Source organism: Cricetulus griseus, chromosome 5 (assembly GCF_003668045.3).
Source record: "Cricetulus griseus strain 17A/GY chromosome 5, alternate assembly CriGri-PICRH-1.0, whole genome shotgun sequence".
Lineage (NCBI taxonomy): Eukaryota > Metazoa > Chordata > Mammalia > Rodentia > Cricetidae > Cricetulus > Cricetulus griseus.
In genome coordinates this window covers 13,227,056-13,247,119 of record NC_048598.1, presented here as the reverse complement: position 1 = coordinate 13,247,119, position 20,064 = coordinate 13,227,056, and the positions used below count along the sequence as shown (strand labels likewise).

At 44.8% G+C, this 20,064-nt stretch overlaps 1 protein-coding gene across 1 annotated transcript; it reads left to right on the top strand.

The window, feature by feature from the left end:
- Nucleotides 1–6,698: 6,698 nt before the first annotated feature.
- LOC100758876 (sphingolipid delta(4)-desaturase DES1) lies at nucleotides 6,699–13,663 on the top strand. Its single transcript, XM_027419058.2, has 3 exons — nucleotides 6,699–6,888; nucleotides 11,826–12,568; nucleotides 13,208–13,663. Exons 1-3 carry the CDS (start codon nucleotides 6,807–6,809, stop codon nucleotides 13,352–13,354), a joined length of 972 nt encoding a protein of 323 aa, XP_027274859.1. The 5' UTR covers nucleotides 6,699–6,806; the 3' UTR covers nucleotides 13,355–13,663.
- The last annotated feature ends 6,401 nt before the right edge of the window (nucleotides 13,664–20,064 follow it).

Here is a 20,064-nt window from a genome sequence, read left to right as displayed (position 1 = left end):
GTCCTGACTTCTATAGGAAAGCAGGCTGAGCAAACCATGTAAGCAGCCCTCCTCCATGGCCTCTGCATCAGCTCCTGCCTCCAGGATCCTGCCCTGTTTCAGTTCCTGTCCTGACTTCCTTTGGTGAAGAACAGCACAAGGAAGTGTAAGCCAAATAAAACCCTTTTCTCCCCAATTTGCTTTTTGGTCATGGTGTTTCACTGCAGCAACAGAAACCCCAACTAAGACGCCCTGGGAAGGCAACAGTACCTAAGACAGAAATTCTGGGGGGAAATTTAGGAAAATGTACAAAACCACACCAGATGTCATTTTTATAACTGGATTCTGAACCCATTTTGGTGGTGGCAGGACAACTTGCTTTGGCATGATTTGTGATGGATTTGAAAGGAAAATGAGCCTCAACTTACATGCTTAAAAGACATGGCCTGCATGAGGGGGAAAGACCTTAGGAAAACAAAGGAAGCAACCCAAGAATAAAGAGGGTCCCAGGGACTGCAGAGGTCAACAGAGACTGGATGACAGCAAAAGAGTAAAGACTCTACAGAGAGTTCACCTGCCAATTTCTAAGACATCGAATGGCTGGTAAACTGTAAAACACACATTTAATAATGTCACGCTTTTTCTCCCCAAGTGAGACAATTTGTAAATCCATTACTATCTGTTTTAACTCTTGCTGGCCACTGTCACCTATCTGTCCAATGGTTGTGTCCAGAATAGACCATCATATCCTTGAGTTCTTGTTCCTTTTTCCACTATATTCAGCTCCTCTAGGGTTTGGAGGACCAGACAGGCTGCAATCTCCCCACATCAGCTAACCCCAGCCGGTATGATACAATCTGTCTTTGCCCTTGAGTCTTGGCTGTGGACCCAACTTTAGACCACCAGGAAAGAAGGGAGACTGACTGAGGCAGCAACTCACAGAGTGAGCTTTTGTTGGCACACCCAAACATGTCCACCCACAGGGGACTTTTAACTTGTGGGACTTTCTGTTGCTAAAGATGGAATCCAGGGCCTGACTCTTATCATTGAGACAACAGTGGGCTGTAGGGGAAGACAGTGCATCCATTGGTTAAGATGTGTCTGACCCCTGATGGTACCTCCTTGTCTCCTTCACTGGTTTTCTGATAATCTAATGGAGCATGATTTAAGCTGGCTGGTCTTAAGCCTCCTCTTAGCTGCCAACTACCAAATGTCTTGTTTTTGTACGTACTCTAAGCCTTGAGTTTCCTCACATTCTGTCCTAAACAGCGTCCTTTCTTTGGAGAAAGCTTTGGAACTCTGTTCTCAGGACTTGTCTTCTCTCTTTCAAGAAGTCCAGAGTCAATTTCCCTAAAGGTGAGGACAGAAGCTGGCTTCCTTCTCCACACACGTCTCTTTGTCAGCAGAGTTCTGTGAGAGCTGGGTTTTGTTTCCTCTGGTCTTCTCACTTGCCTTCCCCACTACAGAGCCACTTCCCTACCAGTGAGCAGAGTGAGGGCGCTGGTTCAGCTTTTCTTAGCCTTCTGCCATTCCTGTAGAGACTCCATTGAGTCAAGGGTGGGAGTGTGAATGTAGCCCTTGTTTGCTTGCCACGCTCTCCTGTCTTTGCAACACGGAGAAGGTGGAAGGGAATGAGAAATGCTGGCCTCCTGCCCTCCATGGAGGCACTGTAATCCTGGGCTGGGAACTGAGGCCAGACAGTCTGTCAGGGATGCCTCTGTGATGCTGAGCTGGGAAGAACAGACACAGCGCTGCTCATGGCTCCAAGCACGGGACACACCCCTTAGAGACACTCAGATTTCTTGGGTGAATGTTGATGAGCTGTGCGTCCCTGAGACTGTAAGACCCCCCGGAAAGCTCAGGCCTCCCGGGTCTCAGCCCAGGACCTCGGTCACCCCAATCACCAGGCAGGTTCGAAAGCTTGATGCAAACTGCACGAGGCTTTATTATAGTTGTTTAACAAGCTAACCCCATGTTAGCTCGGGTCTTTCATCCATCCACCATTTCTAGAGAGGTTTCATTGTTACCATAATCTCATGGATTGTTTTAGGATTGCTTTGCTGCAGAGTAGATACACAGAGCTGCCCTTACCTTCACTCTGGTAGTGGGAGTTTCTGAAATTGTATCCTACTGTGGCTTCTACCCACATGCCTGTGATAATGGGTTGGGTGGGTGGGGCATACCTGTTTACTCCCAGACTCATGCCTTTGGGCTTTTCTACCCTGCTCTGCAGAGCAGCGGGCCCTGCAGGTGTTTCTAAGGCTCCTATATGAGCTGGATTCTCTCACCTAGTGAGAGACGGGGAAAGAAGAAGCAGCCAACCATCTGTCCCTTCTTTTCTTTGCCTCAAGTCCCACTTGCTATAGTTTGGGCTCCAGGGTCCTGCCAGATGGGCCCTGTATGACTCTGTTCTCATGAGGTAATGTGCTGCCAAGGTACCACTGTCTCCTGCCTGAGAAGGAGACCTTCCTACTGAGGCACAGTGTCTTCCGTGTCCACATTACTCTGAACTTTGCACTATCTGTGTAACCATTGTATCACAATAGAATCCTTTTGTTATCAAGACTTGAAAGGGTGTGCTCCTCCTTATTAGCCCTTGCCTGGGAAGCCAAGGTGCTTCTTATCTTGGTAAGTCTTTTGTTTTTTGTTTCCCCTTTTCTTCCCACTGAGCACACTAAGAGTCCTCCTTGTATTTTAAATCAGAACCCTTTCTTGATCAATCACAGTGCAGTACTTTCTCTTGGCTTGACTTTCCATTCCTGTCTTGTGATAAACAGATCTGAACTCTTCTCCTTTTTCTCTTTGTTGGTGGTTCCAGGACTGGGGCTCAAGTCTTTTCAAGCTAAACATGCCCCTTGACCACTGACCTTAGTGACCAATGTATTTCCATGATAGTTTATGCTTTTTGTCTTTTGATAAATCCTCCCTAAATGTAATAAATTATATGTCAACTAAGATTAAAAACAATTTAGTTTCAGCTCCACATTTTAGTTATAGTCCACCTGAACTGTGTTAGTGTACAGCGGAGTGGGTTTATCTCACTTAAAACTCTTTCCTCTTCTTCATTGACCTTACGGCACTCATGTTCATAGGATTTCTTCCTGGAACCTCCATTCTGCCCCATCATTATGACCTTTCTTCATATGTTAATAATATTCTGCCTCCTACAGAATAAGTGTCTCCTCCAAAATTCATCTGTTAGATACCAGCTTAGGACACACACTTAGGCTCTGATATCAAGAGGGAATGGAGAAAATGGCCTAAGCTGGCACTAGTTTAAGTTCTGAATCAGGGGTGCTGACAGCAAATAAAAAGTCTGGGTTTGGCTGGAGAAATAGGACAGGGGTGTGAGGAAAAACTGCTTTTCCTCATGCAGTGGGCAAGTTGAGTGCTCAGAGTGAACACATGTTCCCACCCTCTACAGCCAAGGGTGGGGAGCACTGCTGGACAGAGATCACTGTTGGGCTGAGCCTCCCCCCAGTCCATGAGGAACATGGAGCTTTGAGGAGGGAACTGGGAAGTAACTGAAGAGATGCTTTTGCAGGTTTTAAAACAAACAAAGAAAATATTCCTAGGAACATTACATAAACATTCCTGGTGCCTTGGTGATGTGGTGCACACTGCAATCCCAGCACCCTGGAGGAAGAGACAGGAGGATCACTGTTTACACTTAGCGGGAGAAAATTCCATTCTCATCCTCTCACCTACTCTGGCACAATGTAATCAATCACTCGTTGGACATCTTGCGTATTTTGTGCATATGCAAGGAAGCAAGTACATTTATTATGTCCAGCCACCATCCTCTTCATGCCTGCTGCTTTATATTTAACATATTCCTTGGGGACCATTTCATATCGATACCCCGAGAACTGTAGCTTACAGCAGTAGCACAGTATAGCTTCATACTGTATCTGTTTTAGCTTAGGGTACTTTTCCCTGGCATTTATCTGCTACTTCCTTCTAAAGGAGAAGAACTCTTCTGAGAAACTTTAATAATAAAACCATATCCCCATTAAATTTCTCCTCTTCCTCCTCCTCCTCCTCCTCCTCTTCTTTTGGTTTTTCAAGAGAGGGTTTCTTTGTGTAGCCTTCAATGTCCTAGAACTTGCTCTGTAGACCAGGCTGGTTTCAAACTCACTGAGATCTGCCTGCTTCTGCCTCTCGAGTGCTGGGAATAAAGACATATGCCACCAGTGTCCAGGTCCCCAGTGAACTTTTTAACAGTCACTTCTTAACAACTCCACCTATCTGAATTAAATGCCAAATCAGTTTTTAAAACTAGGAATCTTTGCATATGAATGTTAGTAAGACAAGCATATTGAAGCTAGTTGATACTTCTTTTAAACGGCCTTTAATTCTCAGGTTACCCTTTCTTTATGTTCCTTGGAATATAATTATTAAAGATACCTGGTCACTGTAGGATGGTGCTCCCTATGGATGGCTCAGGCTGACAGCATCCCTGTGGTGTGTCCAGGCATGGTCCCTGTCCTCCCTAGTTTCTGTACAGTGACAATCTGATCCAGGGATCTGAACAGGTTTGGGTATATGGTGTGGCATGTACAGTGTACACTTGGTGCGCATGGTGTGTCTTTTATTAGGAAGTGAGCTGTCTACCCTTCTGCAATCCTAGTCCTAGTTAATTGTTTGGACACAGAAGAGGTAGTTAATTTAGAAACAAATATCTCCTCATGAAGTTCTTCACGACCTCCATGAAAGAAATGCATACATCAGAATGACAGATTCCATGTCATCTTCCCCCTTCACAATATCAAAAACTTTAAAGGGTCTGTCTCTAAAGTTTTCACTCAGGGTTCAAAAAAGATGCTACAATAAATGAAGGGACTAAAATCTGAGGGTTAAAGAAAAATAATCTATTCACATGTTCTTTTTGTTGTTGTCATTCTACCACAAATTCTTGGGGTAACCAGTATGTACACATTTACAATCATAATTCTTTTGCCAATGCAATGTGAGGCTTGAGTTTCTCAGGGTCACCAAGGCAGGTAAGATTTACACACAGAGCAATAACTGTCAGCTTTCATTTATGGTACTAGGTAGACCTGGTGTGGTTAGTGAAGGTTCCTCAATGAGGTCAACTAAGGATTAAATCAACAAGGGAATCTAAAAGGGAGAAATCGTGTGCTTATCTTCATGGGCTGGGTAAGCATTCTGGGTAGCTAGACAACCTGCATGAGCAGCGGAGGAATACTTGCAGCTCTGGTCTGTTGCAGCATTTTTGCTATAGCTTGCTGCTTAAAAGAAGCTTTTTAGGTCCAAAGATAGCACCTATCACTTAAGGCTGCAAAATAAAGAGAGGATTTAAGTTTAATTTGCACAAGAAACAGAACCTGGCTTGGCAGTGCAGGTCCTCAGCAGGTCTGCAGGAAAACAGACTTCTCCTCTGAGGAGTAGCAAATGGGCTGACTACCTTTCTCATTATTTTCTCTGGGTAAATACAAGCAGTAAATCTCTAAGCTAAAATCTTGGATTAAGAAACTGAGATGAGGAGGCAGAGGCAGGTGGATCTCTGTGAGTTCGAGATCAGCCAGGTCTACAAAAGCTAGTTCCAGGTCAGCCTCCAAAGCTACACAGAGAAACCCTGTCTTGAAAAACAAAAAACAAAAAAGAAAGAAACCGAGATGAAGGTAAATGGAAGAAGTATGAGGATGTTTTAGTGCGGGGTTAGTATAGGTTATCACTTCTCTTATCTGCAGTGAGGCGAAACCAGGGCATGCTTCTTTTCTATCTAAATGGCAATGAATCAACAGTTTTAGGCACATAGTAATTCTGTTTCCTTAGATAGCAGGGGATGTCTTAAAGGAAATACTTTTGCCTGGACTCTTAGCACTGACCAAATGCCTGCCAATAAAGATAACTACAGGAGGGCAGATCTCTATGTTTACTTTGGAAAAGGAGCAAAGACCTGGTAATGGGAAAACAGGTTTTTTGACTGAGTGACTGTTTTCACACATATCTAGGGAATGTTATCAATATACTCCAAATACATAGGGGAACTTGTACCCAATAAATGATCAGATAGTGCTGAACTGTGGGAAATAAGTCCCAAGTTTGTAACAGATGGGGTTAACCTACACAAGCCATCTACAGCAAGAAACAGCCACTTTATTCACAAGGCAATAGTTCCAACATGCCTAGTATCTTGGTTTAGTCCTCCGACAGAACCCTGGATTCTGATGGGCTGGTGTCATGAAATGAGGCTGGATAACGACTGCATAACCCTGAGACTCATAGCATCCCAAGAATCATGTTTCCATCTTGTTTAGTGGCTTTTCAGCGCCATGCAGCCTGCCTTTTCCTTCTGGGCAGGAGAAGCTTCACAGTTTAGAAGGCAGACACGCACGGTCCGCTGATCATTAACTTTGGAAACTAAACACAATCCGGGTTGCTGCTGAGTATTAAAGCGGGCATCGGCCTGCCTTTGTGGAGTTGTAGCCAGCTCCTGATCCTCAGTTCCAGGAGGTTCTGAGCAGCAGCCTTGTCTACCTGGAAACATTTCCTTCCTTTTTCATCTTGTCCAGGAACAAGGGACTGGCACTGGACACCTGCGGGAGAGCCGGAGCTGGACCACACAGGCGCTCACGAGCCACAGAACCTTGAATCTAGCAACACTTTGGTCTAGCCCCAGAGCTAGGAGCCAGAGGGCAGTGAGTGGGGTGAGGGGGCGGGACGGGCGAGGCTCTGCCCTCCTGTTACTTTACTCAACCTGACACAGGCACCTGCACACCGGAGCCTGCAGCAGCCTCTACCTCCTTTGCATTCGAGAGCTTTGGACGTGGAACAGAAGCCGGAGAAGTCCGCACGGAGCCATGGGGAGCCGAGTTTCTCGGGAAGATTTTGAGTGGGTCGACACGGATGAGCCGCATGCACAGAGGAGGCGGGAGATCCTGGGTGAGGTCTTGTGCGTATGCTCCAGAGTGTGCAGTGCGGCCACTGCTCAGGTCCCCAACAGAAGGAGAGGCCTGGGCTAGGCTCAAGGTGCTCACAGCCTCGGGGATGCATGGGACTTCATAGATACCCAAGATGTACTATCTGTTTGGTGAAGAGGCACAGGCCAGTCCCTGAACAAGGCACCCTCTACCCAACCTGCTGATTCAGGTTGTGGAGCACCAGACTGAGACATCCCAGGCCTTATCCGCTAGCTAGGAGACTCTTAGGATGTCCAGTGGGCAGTGGTTTTCCTAAGTAGCCAGCCACTGGAGCGTGAGGCTAAGGAGGTGGTCCTGGGAAATCCTGGGGTGCCTTAAGTATACCTGAAACAATGCAGGTAAGTCCCAGTGAGTGGACACCACAACCCTGGGACCACGGGGCTTGTTGGAGAACACAGGTCCTGGTGTGCTCACATCTCCTGTCTGTGTAACTCTACCACAAACCTGGGACGCCAAGGGCAGTTCATAGACAATTCTCATCTTTTTTGGTTGTCAGGGTAAAGAAATAGAAACACAGATGTCCAGCTAAATACAGAAATGCCTCCTTGTCCTGACAGTTGTTTAGGGCTTTAAAGCCAGACCAACCAAGTCTTCCAGCTCTAGGGTATACTGAGTACTTCTGTGTCCACAGGGAAGTCTCTCCTCTCTCCCAGGCTGCTCTTCATGACCCAACAGGCTTTTGAGTTGGCTTCTTTACTACACTGCCTAACTCATCCTCATGCCAGTGTTTTGACTTTTCTGCCTTTTAAAAAATGCAGTGAGAATGAAGGGGATAGATGCTCGGAGGAGGATGCTAACCTGGGTTAGACTGCCTGCGAAGAGCATGCTCTTAACCTGTTCTCTGTTGAAAACCAAAGACACTAATGGGAGGGGCTTTGAATGTGAGGAGCCCCTCCCTCCAGTGCTGGGACCAAACCCAGGGTTCACACAGCAGCTCCACACTGTGGCACGCCCCTGGAGCTCCTATACAAAATAGTTCCCTAGTTTTCTCTTGATGTCCATTTGACCAAGAAAAAGATCAGACCCCAATTATGAGTATCTAAATTCAGAAATCTCTCATTTCATGAATGAATTAACACTATGGGTGTGAGAACCTTTAAGTTTCATGGTAAGACAGCATTTTAAAGAATTCTACCTATTTCAGGGTTTCTTCTCTCTCTCCAAACAATATTGCAGCTTACTTGTACATTTTTTGTTGTTGTTTTTCTGACATAGGGTTTCTCTGTGTATCTTTGAAGATGGAGTGTCCTGACACTCCATCTGTATACCAGGCTGGCCTCAAACTCACAGAGGTCTGGCTGCTTCTGCCTCCCAAGTGCTGGGATTAAAGGAGTTTGCCACCAACGCCCAGCAACTTGCACATATTTTTATGAGATATCATCCATTATATCTATACATGTACATATTGCATTAGAATAATGTGATGTTCATCCTTACAAAAACTGACTCTTAAACTTAGCTTTTTCTTTAATAGTAAGAAAATCAAGGACTCAGGAAAGTGTTAATTGATGCTTTTCTCAGCCTTGAGCCTTTCCGCACAAACTTATCACCAATGAACCATCTCACCTGAAAAGGCTGAATGGACTTTATATTTCTTAGTGAAAAATAACATTTTGCCACTCAGTGTTCTCCACTCAGTGGAGAAACAAAATAACTTTAAGGAAGAAGAATCTGGGGATTTATTTAAATTGCATCATCAAAATGACAATGTACTTCTGAAATATATGTCTTTACTTTGGAGGAAGAAACAAATCCATACACTTTAAATCTACAGTTAGAATTAGTGTTAAAAGTCCACCTTGTGCTTTACAAACAATCCCCCTGTGGGTATACACGGACAACGGGGGTGGAGAGAAACTCCACCCAGCTCTATTCCGATGGGCTTCTACTCCTGGGACACACTTCAGCTCAAAGAGTGTGTCGGGGTACAAGGGCCAAAGAGGGGGTGCTGTGCTTCCCACTGCTGCCTCTTTGAGCCCACACCTCGGAGGACAAGGGCTTCAGCACTTCACCCTGCTGGAGCTGACAGGGCCACAGACCCTTGCCCCTGCAGAGCTAGCCTCAACAGTGCCCACCTCCCTCCAGGAATACCAGTTGCACTGTGGGAGAAGCTACACTGTGAGCATCTCGTCCCCCTGCTGTCTACAGCACACTGCTTGAACCATTAGCGTGTCCCCACTGTCATAACACCCTGGAGGACAGTGGCTCTTGCTGACTCTGCATAGTATACATTGTGCCAAAGCCATCACTCACAGCCACAGATGGAATACGGAGACTATAATGGAAATAAACTTGCACAGCAAACTGACACCTGAAGGCACATCTTCAAGGGAAAACCACTCACTTCCTAAGAATTCCATAAAATGGCAGAGATATCTGATCTACCAGACACACCCCAAAATCTCAAATGTACAGAATTGGTGTGAAATATGTAACATGATGCCCAAAAGGAGCAAAGTGACTTCTTAGCAGCAGAAGCCCTGAGAATTGCTGTGAGTGAAATGCTTGGCAAAGAGCTGATGAGAATGGGCTGGGGCTGTAGCCCAGGGGCTGAGTGTTTGTACAGCCTATGTGAGGCCCAGCCGACGTCATACTGGATGGGGAGAGAACTGAAAGTATTTCCTCCACATCCAGGAAGAAGGCTCAATTCTGTATAATACTAAGAAGTTTTAGAAAGAGCAGACAGGCGCCGGGTATGTTTTAGTTCAATGAACAGCATCTTTAAGTGTGTACTTAGGCTGGGCGGTGGTGGCACACGCCTTTAATCCCAGCACTGGGGAGGCTGAGGCAGGCAGATCTCTGTGAGTTTGAGGCCAGCCTGGTTTCCAGAGCGAGTTCCAGGATAGGCTCCAAAGCTACACAGTGAAACCCTGTCTCGAAAAACAAAAAAACCCAAAAAACAAAAAAAAAAACAAAAAAAAAAAAAAAGAAAAGAAAAGAAAAGAGAGCAAACAGGCAAAAGAGAGGCAGGAAATAAGGACCTGGAAGGTCATATTTTCTGTTTGCCCATGTGACTGTACATGTAGGAAAGTGGACTCCACACATGGTTTTGGAACTGACAAATTCAGGGACATAGCAGAACATAAAGTCAACATATAATACGTAGCTTATTTGCTGGTTATGGCGGTGCACACCTGTGTACTAGCTACTTGGGAGGTCAAGGCAGGAGGTCTGCATGAACCCACAAGTTTGAGACCAATTTAGCCAACATGGCAAAAATACATCTTTAAAAAACTCTGTACCTCTGGGGCTGGAGAGATGGCTCAGCAGTTAAGAGGATTTACTGCTCTGCAGAAGATCCAGATTTGGTTTCCAGCACTGGCATGACAGTTCACAAACATCTGTTACTTCAGTGCACGGGTATCCGACACTGTACTCTAGCCTCTAAGGGTAGGCTTGCACATGGTACATGTGCATACATTCAGGCAAAACACTCATATGGATGACAGGGTTTCTCTGTGAAGCCCCGGATGTCTAGGAACTTGCTTTGTAGTCCCTGCTGGCTTTGAAATCACAGACACCTAATGGCCTCTGTTTTTTGAGTGCTGGGATTAAAAGCTCTACCATGCTGCCCAGTTGGTATAAAATAATTTTTAAATTTATTTAAAAATCCTTAGTATCTCTATGTCCAAAAATATACTTGGTCAGAAAGAGATATGTAAATAAATAGCTCAAAATATACTGATGGAAAAATAGACATACAAAAATAATTGAAGTATCGACATATATGATATTGAAATTTTATGCCTATCAACATATTAATAAACTGACTCAAACTGGGCTTGGTGGCACATGCCTTTAGTCCAGTCCAGCCAGGTTATGTGGAGGAACTCTGTCTCAAATTAAAACAAAGCAAGATAAAACCTCAAAATGCATCAAATACCTAAGTGTAAGACCAGAAACAACCAAAAGAATTCATAGGAAATACAAGTGAAGATATTGATACAGGCAACAATCTTCTGGATTGGAGTTTAAAGGCAAACACAGTGAAAACTGAAAAACAGGGTTTTACTAAACTGAGTAGCTTCTGCAGAGCGAAGAGGGCAATCAACAGAGATAGACAGATATACAGAGAACCATGTACAAAATGGAAGATGTCTGCCAACTAGTCATGTAACAGAGGGTAATTGTGGTGACATATTATTTATGATTTAACAAGGATTGTCTGAAGTTATCAGAATGCAAAACCAGCCACACTAGTTAGCTATAGAAAGCTAAATATTGAACTAGGAGGACTTACTTGATGTGTGTATGTCTAAGTGTATACATTTGCACCAGGTGTGTGCTGGCTGGACAGTGAGGCCCAAGGATCCACCTACCTCTGCCTCCTTAGCATGGGGATTAAAAGATATGCTAGCATCATGGGTGCACGTCTTTAACCCAAGCACTTGGGAGGCAGAAGCAGGAGGATCTCTGTGACTTTGAGGCCAGCCAGGATTGTTACACAGAGAAACCCTATTGGTGATCAGATTGAGAACAGATAGTTTATTAAGAAATAGTACTCACGCAGATCCACTTAGCCGGCCGCAGGGAGCGAGAGAAGGGAGCCCTGTACATGCCCCTGAACTACTTAAACCTTTCCAACGTCACTCTGTCCAGCCCAAGCCGGAGTGGTTAGCATTACCTGTGACCACGCCCAAGCTGGCATGGTCAGCGGTACCTCTAATCATGCTTTTTCCCTACAAAACTCTTTTTCAAAAACCTAAAAAGAAAAGAGAAAAGATCATGCCAGCAAGCTGGGCTCTTTCGCTTGGGTTCTGGAGGTCAAACTCAAGTCCCCATGCTTGCACAGCAAGAAGTTCACCAACTGAGCTCTCTCTTCAGGTGTGTTCACTGTGGTTTCTTATAATTATAATTGTATTTTTCTCCACTGTTATTCTTGTATTTTTTTTCTTACAGCAAAATATCCGGAGATCAAATCCTTGATGAAACCTGACCCCAACCTGATCTGGATCATAACTGTGATGGTTCTCACCCAGTTGGCTTCATTTTACTTAGTGAAAGACTTGGACTGGAAATGGGTCATATTTTGGGCCGTTGTCTTTGGCAGCTCCATTAACCACTCAATGACTCTGGGGATCCATGAGATTTCCCATAATTTCCCCTTTGGCCACCACAAGGCGCTGTGGAACCGCTGGTTTGGAATATTTGCTAACCTCCCTATTGGGGTTCCATACTCCATTTCCTACAAAATGTATCACATGGATCACCATCGGTACCTCGGAGCTGCTGGCATCGATGTGGATGCCCCTTCTCATTTTGAGGGCTGGTTCTTCTGCACCACTGTCAGGAAGCTTGTCTGGGTTGTTTTTCAGCCTTTGTTTATTTTTTTGCGACCTTATTTCGTCAACCCCAAACCATTTACTTCTCTGGAAAATATCAATATTGTGAGCCAGATAACTTTCAACATTATAATTTACTATGTTTGGGGAATTAAGTCTTTAGTCTACATGTTGGCAGCCACCCTACTCGGCCTGGGTTTGAACCCAATTTCTGGGCATTTCATAGCTGACCATTACATGTTCTTAAAGGGACAAGACACCAACTCATATTATGGGCCTCTGAACTTTCTCATGTTCAATGGGGGCTACCATAATGAGCATCATGACTTCCCCAGTGTTCCTGGAAGCCGCCTTCCACAGGTAAGTGAAGTTTTGATTTATTGTTTTAGTTTCTGACCCAAATTAGTCTTCACTCACCCATTTTAAAAGAAAACTGGTATATATTATCAAACAAAAATTCACTTAAAAAGGCACAAAGCATAGTGTGTATCAGTGTCTCACAGTCTAATTTTAGTGATGTTCACGCTCTTGGATTCCTCCTACATTTGGCCACTACAATTATGATTCAGAAGTGTTACAAGATGTGCAAGATGTATTGCCTGGTGGAATAACTCAGTGGTTATGAGAAAGACAGGCAACTGGGAGGGAGACGGCAGGACAGGGATTGATCCTATCAGCTACGCTGCACACGTGAATAAACTTCCCAGAGAAGGAAACAAAAACCCCACCTTAACCAAGCCCATCAGCTCAGCGTGGCCAGCTGATGTTCACTCTGCAAAGGAATTTTATTGTTAATTGAGTTATTTTTAATTGTGCGTGCGATCTGTAGATTGTCCTTATTCGTAAGAACTGCAGGCTGTCTGAAGGACCATGAACAAAGGTGTTGCCCTTTGCCTGTTCAGTATTTTGTCCCTCTGTCTGTCAGATACTCTCACCTGTCCTCTTGAGGCCTCAGTAACACTCAGTTCACTTTGATGGTTTTTTTTTTTTCACTTCCAGGTGAGGAAAATAGCAGCTGAATACTACGATAAACTCCCCCATCACACCTCCTGGGTGAAAGTATTATATGATTTTGTGATGGATGACACACTGAGTCCCTACTCAAGGATAAAAAGGCCTCCAAAAGGGAATGAGGTTCTGGACTAAATATCACCAAAGCCAAAGAAAACCTGAAGCTTGATAATAGCTGACAATGTGGAAATATCTCCCCAGCCTCTCTCTCTCACTGGTAATTTAATTTAGGGCGTCATACATGCCCAGCAAGAGTTCTGCCAATGAGCTGTCTTCCCAGCCTGATTTTTTGCCTGGCTAAACTTGGGATTAGTGATGGTCAGAAGCTGTCTTGCTACAATTTAAACTCAGATTTCTGGATCAAGAATTCACTCTGGTTTTCAGTCAGCCTGACGGTTACAGTGCTCATCTCCGCCTATAGGGTGCTTGCTTATTGAATTATCATTCCTGGTGGTGTCCTCTCTCATGTCTATCACTTTGTAAACACATGAAATACCTGCTTTACTACATGATTTTTACCATTAAAATTTGCTTTAATTAAAAAAGTCTTTTCTCTAAGTTATATGGTTACATTAGTACTTGGGAATTTCAGTTTCCTCCCCACAAGAAGGACTAGGCAGGCTCAGAGACTGTGATGGTACACACCAACAGTCTTAAGTGGGGTCCCACTCGGCACCCTCTATGCACCCAGCTTTATGTACTTTCTGGAGCCTTAAACCGGATCTACATGCTGGTACCTCAAGCATTTTGCCCCCTGAGCCATTTCCATAGTCCCATGACCTGTTTTCAAAAGCTCGGAGAGCAGTGCATGGATGCCTTGGGGAAGGACCATCCTGCTTCAGTTTAACACCACACACTTCTCATGTGCACAGTGTAAAGTGGACGGTCTGGCCCTCACTTAAAAGAAAAGAAAAATGAGGATCCCAAATGGGAAGTAACTTCTTTCAAGTTGGCCAGCTTCCTCTTTCAGTAGTGGGGAACCAGAACTAGAATCAGCTAGATCTTAGAATCCAGGATCTTAGAAACACCCTCATTCTATGTTTAAGGCCTGTCTACTGTCTGTGATGGCACCCTTCAGTTATATATCCACAAAGAGCCTCCTAGCCCGCCTGTGGAAGAAGGGGCTGGGAAGCGGTGTCTCTAATTAGAAACTGGGTATCTGAATGCTGAGACAGAGTTCCGGTAATTTGGAAGACGGTTATCCACAGTGATGGCGCGTTCCTCCACTCTACCATCTCACACTCCAGGGGGTTCTGCCTCCACCTGGGGCTCGCAGGAATAAGGAAAGCTGAGAAGGAAAGAGAAGCCATCATGTCACATACACACATTGCACACAATGGCACATTTGTGACGTCAGCCCTGCAGCAGCCGGCTCAGCCCTGCCTTTGCACACAATCGCTCATTTGTGACGTCAGCCCTGCAGCAGCCCGCTCAGCCCTGCCTTTGCACACAATCGCACATTTGTGACGTCAGCCCTGCAGCAGCCCGCTCAGCCCTGCCTTTGCACACAATTGCTCATTTGTGACGTCAGCCCTGCAGCAGCCGGCTCAGCCCTGCCTTTGCACACAATCGCACATTTGTGATGTCAGCCCTGCAGCAGCCGGCTCAGCCCTGCCTTTGCACACAATCGCACATTTGTGACGTCAGCCCTGCAGCAGCCCGCTCAGCCCTGCCTTTGCACACAATCGCACATTTGTGACGTCAGCCCTGCAGCAGCCCGCTTAGCCCTGCCTTTGCACACAATCGCTCATTTGTGACGTCAGCCCTGCAGCAGCCGGCTCAGCCCTGCCTTTGCACACAATCGCTCATTTGTGACGTCAGCCCCGCAGTAGCCCGCTCAGCCCTGCCTCTCACACAGTGTCCTCCTCTCCCTACTCCTTGCTGCTGTGCAGCCCCAGCACATGGGTCTTTGTCCCATGCTCAAGACCACCTCCTTCTCTCCCCCTGTACTGGACCCCATATAACCTACTCCTTCTCTATGCTCAGCTCTTAGCTCAAAGACCTTCTCTTTGAAAATCCCTTCCTATGCTGAAGGGGTTAAACTTTCCGACTCTCCTCTCACAACTGAGTCTAGGTTCAGTTCTCTGAGAAGGGCAAAAGCAGGGGTCTCTCCCACAAAGGGCCATTTATCTACAACGCCCTTACATTTATGAGGAGGCCTAAACCAGCCTCACAATGTCTCAAGGATAAATCCAGTTGTAACACAGTAAATAAAAGATACAGGGATGGATATTGGGGTTTAAACTTCAAGCTGAAGATCAGAGAAGCAAAGCAACCAAGCCAGTAGCTCTTCCCTCTACCCAGCTGAAATGGCCATCCTGTCCCCACTAATCCTCAGGGGCAAAAGCTCTGAATTCCTGTCTCCTCCTCCTATTCCTTTCTCAGCCCAGCCATATCCTCCTGTCTCCATCTCCCTAGTGCCTGGATTAAAGGCGTGTGATCCCAAGAGTAACAAGATCTCTGTTACTCTTCACTCTTGTGTAAGCCAGAGTGGCCTTGAACTCAGATCTATCTGCCTGTCTCCTGAGTCCTGGGGTTAAAGTGGTGTGCCACCACTGCCTGGCTAGCTAGTATGGCTGATGGGATTAAAGGTGTGTATCACCACTGCCTGACCTCTATAGCTAATGGCTGGCTTTGCTTTCTGAATCCTCAGGTAATTTAATAAATTTAACTATTTAATAAATCATAATAATATACCACCACATCCAGTAGCCCCTTCTGAGTCACATCAAAACTTGCCCAAACTTGCGCAAGTATGTCCAAAAATGATAAGGCTGAAAACCGCAGTCAATTAAAAGTATACTATTATAACTCCTGCTTGTTTAACCAATAAAATTTGAGGTGACCTAACTGTCCCTAAAACTCCCCTTAACTGTGCTTAAAAGGAGCCTACATGCTCCCCTAGGTGTCCTTGCCATTTTGTACAGATGAATGACCCCACATTCATGCTGAAATACTAATAAACACTCTTCTCTTACATCTATTTGAGTCTGGAGTCTTCCTTCAGCATTTCCTCAGAGCCTTACATTTGGTGCATTGTCTGGGAAATGCTAGGGACCCCAACTCATTAGTAGAGGATTTCTAGGAAAGCATGTTCTGTTCTCTGCCATTAGTGAGTCTGGGTGTGTCTTTGTTCTGGTTTGGTGAGTGGACAAAGAGAAAAACAAACGATCTTGTCTGGTGACCAGACACAAAACTGGTGCTGGTCTGGTGGCTGGACACAAAACTGGAGACCTACTGAAGAAGGGCAGATTTGTCGTTAACTTCCTCTTGGTTGGGGAGTCTGAGGAAGCTCAGGACTCCCTTCTGGTGGAACTGGGGAGTTTCAATCTGGAGTTAAGAAGCTCCAATCTGGTTATGGTAGCCACTGGTAGGAAGGTTCCTGTCATCTAGGCGGAGCCCAAACATGGGATAAGCTATCTTCTGCATCTTTTCAGTTTCTTTTTCGAAAACTGGTAGGTTTGGTTTTTTTTATGTATATGTGTGTGTTCTGTTTGTCCTCAATTATGTTCTTATAAAATATTATTAAAGAACTTAAAAAGCCAAGCAGAGACTGGGGTTAATAATTTGGTGGGGGAACCGATGGTCTTCTGCAGAAGTACTGACTGCCAGGCACTCTGTGCCACCAGCTGCTGCACCACCGTGCAGACACTGCTCCTCCTCCCTTCCTAAGCCAAATTCTCTACTGTTGATGCAACTGCAGCCTGTGGTCACACTCCTCCAAGGTCCTTGCCTATGCTGCTTTCCCACCTTAACCCTTTCCTGTCCTGACACTACCTAAGAAACTGCCTAATCAGACCAGCCTATATTCTTTAACATGTCTTGGCTTCAGAATAAAAGTCAAAAAATATATTATGTGCAGGAAAAATTATGCTCTTATTTCCACAAGGGGGAAAATGTGTTTTTTTGGTCATTCAAATTCGATGGGTTATAACTATTTGTCATCATTTAGAGGGGTTGGTTATAAATTATTATTAGTCAGGGTAATAAAAAAACTACTACTAGTCTCAAATATTTCATGTTGGTATGGACTTTTATGTGTTGATGCAAACTTAGGGTTATTTTTGTTATGGTGTATGCAAGTTTCTGGTGTTGTTTAAGGTATTAGACCTATACAATATTCTAGACTACTGAAAGAAACCACAAGAAGGACTTTGATGAAAGTTTTCATGTTATTTGAAAAACAAAATAAAAGACAGGAGACCAAAATAATCAAGTAAAAAAGGAAAAGAGGAGTTTGTCTAAAATAAAAATGCCTGACTGAAACAGAGGAGCGGAGATAGGAAAATCCTGACCTGAGGATATTTAGGGGGCTGTAGAAGGCCAGAGGGGCTGTGAACTATATTTGCTTTGCTTTGGTTTTTTTCATACCTGAAAATACTAAATTTGAAAGAAAGCCATAAAATATGTTGGAAATTTGACCATATTAGGTTAATTCTGGTTGGTTTTCTTCATTTTAAAAAATGCTGGTGATTCTTCACTGCAAAATGATTATGTTAAAAATGGGATCATGCACTTTAAAGGAGGGAAGAGGACCGAGGTCCCATGTCAGACTTATTTAAAAATGTAATGTATAATTTAAAAATACAGGTTAATCATGTCACAACCCTCCAGCTTGTAGAGTTCTATATGATTGGCCTTCAATGAAATAACAAGACTGCAGCTCTGAGCTATTCAGTTTCATAGACAAGTCCAAACCTATTTCTTAAAAGTTGTCAACATCACATCTATGGTCTATAAATGAAAACTGCACTCTAACCACTCCTGTAATGTCTAAGGATATACTTACATCTATTGATAAAAATGCTTATAAGATAAACACAGGACCTGAGCGGTCCATTTGACTGATATATCTACAGGGTAATATGGTGGCCTGGTTGTTGTTATCAAACTCAGATATATTTTCAAGTTTAACCTAGGTTTGCTTACCTCAGATATATTTATAGATGATGGTCTTCAAACTTGCCAAAGATATGGTGTTTAAATTATTTAATATAGAAGCTTATTATGACAGACAGAGACTCCCAGCTCCTAACAGTGACCTCGAGGCCTCCAAAGAAGATATGGACCACCACGACGATGCTACTTGGATTGTTGGTAACACTGACCAGTGGACAAAATGAGAAAGTGGGAATTAGGTCAGAAAAGTAAGAGAAGAGTGTGCAAAAGAATCACTAGGAACCAGGGAGCAGCCACAGGCTGGGCAGCACCGAGGCATGGAGAAGTAACCAGTGTGCAAGGGAAGCTGGACCTTGACTCCTGGGACAAGTCATGGACAGTCTCACTGACCGCAATCTTCCAGCTCTTCACGGAATTGTACGTTTGCTGTATTTCCTGTATTTTCTCTGCACATGACATGAGTTTTAAAAGTCACTCTGAGCAGTAAGGAAGTAGAGTTGCACAGTGATCAGCTCCAGCCCCTTACTTGGCACTTGAATCTCTGTAATGTGAAGAGGGCAGAGGAAGTTCCTCCGCAAAGACAACCATGCCAAGGGCCTCTACTAAGGATCACTGTCCTGAGTGGGTAGACAGGAGAGGAGGGACCTGACTGGAAACTCTGCTGTCCCACTGGTGCCACACCACCAACTCACATCATTCTCTATCCCAAGTCTTAGGGGACTCATTAGGGCCCCAGTGGCCCAGTGTGGAAGAGGACCCTGACATGCCTGGAAAAGAGATCTGGAAAGTGACATTCAGAGTCCAAGGAACTTGCTCACAGTCAGAAAGTGCCACAGAGTAGGCTAAGGCTTGCTACATACCCCCAAGCCTTTAAGAAAACAACACTATCAAAAAAAAAATTTAAAAGGCAGCCGGGTGTGGTGGCACACACCTTTCATGCCAGCACTCTGGGGGCAGAGGTAGGTGGATTTCTGAGTCACCCTGGTCTACAGTGTGAGTTCCAGGACAGCCACAGTTATGCAGACAAACCCTGTCTCAAAACAATAAACAAACAAAAATTAAACGGTGTAACATTTGGGGTTGAAGAGATGACTAGGTGGTTGAAAGTACTGACTGCTTTTCCAGAGGACCTGGGTTCAATTCCCAGCACCCACATGGTGGCTCACAGTCATCTGTAACACCAGCTCCAGGGATTCAACGACCTCTTCTAGCCTCTGCAAGCACTGCATACATGTGGTGTATAGACACACAGGCAGGTAAAACACTCATGCACATAAAAATAAATCTGAGGTCTGGAGGTTGGCTCAGAGATTAAGAGCACTGGCTGTTCTTCCAGAGGTCCTGAGTTCAATTCCCAGCAACCACATGGTGGCACACAAACATCTGTAATGAGATCTGGTGCCCTCTTTTGGCTTGAAGGGATACATGCAGACAGAACACTATACACAATAAATAAAATTAAAAAAAAAATAAATCCGAAAAAGAGTTCTTTTAAAAGGGGATAAGATTTAAGTAGTACCCAGCAAGACATGAATGCAGAGAGAGGCCTTCTGTGTTCTTACTGTGCTATGCCCTGGCTTGAGTTAGCTCAAGAAAGGAGGAAGTGTGAGGAGCCAGGCACAGACTGGCTCACGCAGGTACCGAAGAGCCATCTGTTAGAACTCTTCATCCTTCCGTTGCTACAGGTAGTCACAGAAAGGCATCAAAGTCAACTATAAACACACTGGTGAAAGGCCGGCCAAACAGGAGCATTTGCTGTTACTGTTTTCTCTGGTTGGACGGGTTGAGGTGATTATTCTCCATCAGTAGGTGGAAAGTGTTTCCTGTCCCGTTTCTCCTAGTCACTTGCCTCATGTGCACAACCATATTCCAGGAAATGAAATAGCTTTAGGCAGGAATCCCTGAACGGGCATTCCTGTTGTGACTTGCTTCAGCTGTGTCACCGC

What these genes read in the sequence shown, in the direction of transcription:
- LOC100758876 (XM_027419058.2), top strand. Translation starts at nt 6,807, where the DNA reads ATGGGGAGCCGAGTTTCTCGGGAAGATTTTGAGTGGGTCGACACGGAT. An exon ending in GAGGAGGCGGGAGATCCTGG is followed by an intron (nt 6,889 to 11,825) that starts GTGAGGTCTTGT and finishes TTTTTCTTACAG; the next exon opens with CAAAATATCCGGAGATCAAA. An exon ending in CTGGAAGCCGCCTTCCACAG is followed by an intron (nt 12,569 to 13,207) that starts GTAAGTGAAGTT and finishes TTTCACTTCCAG; the next exon opens with GTGAGGAAAATAGCAGCTGA.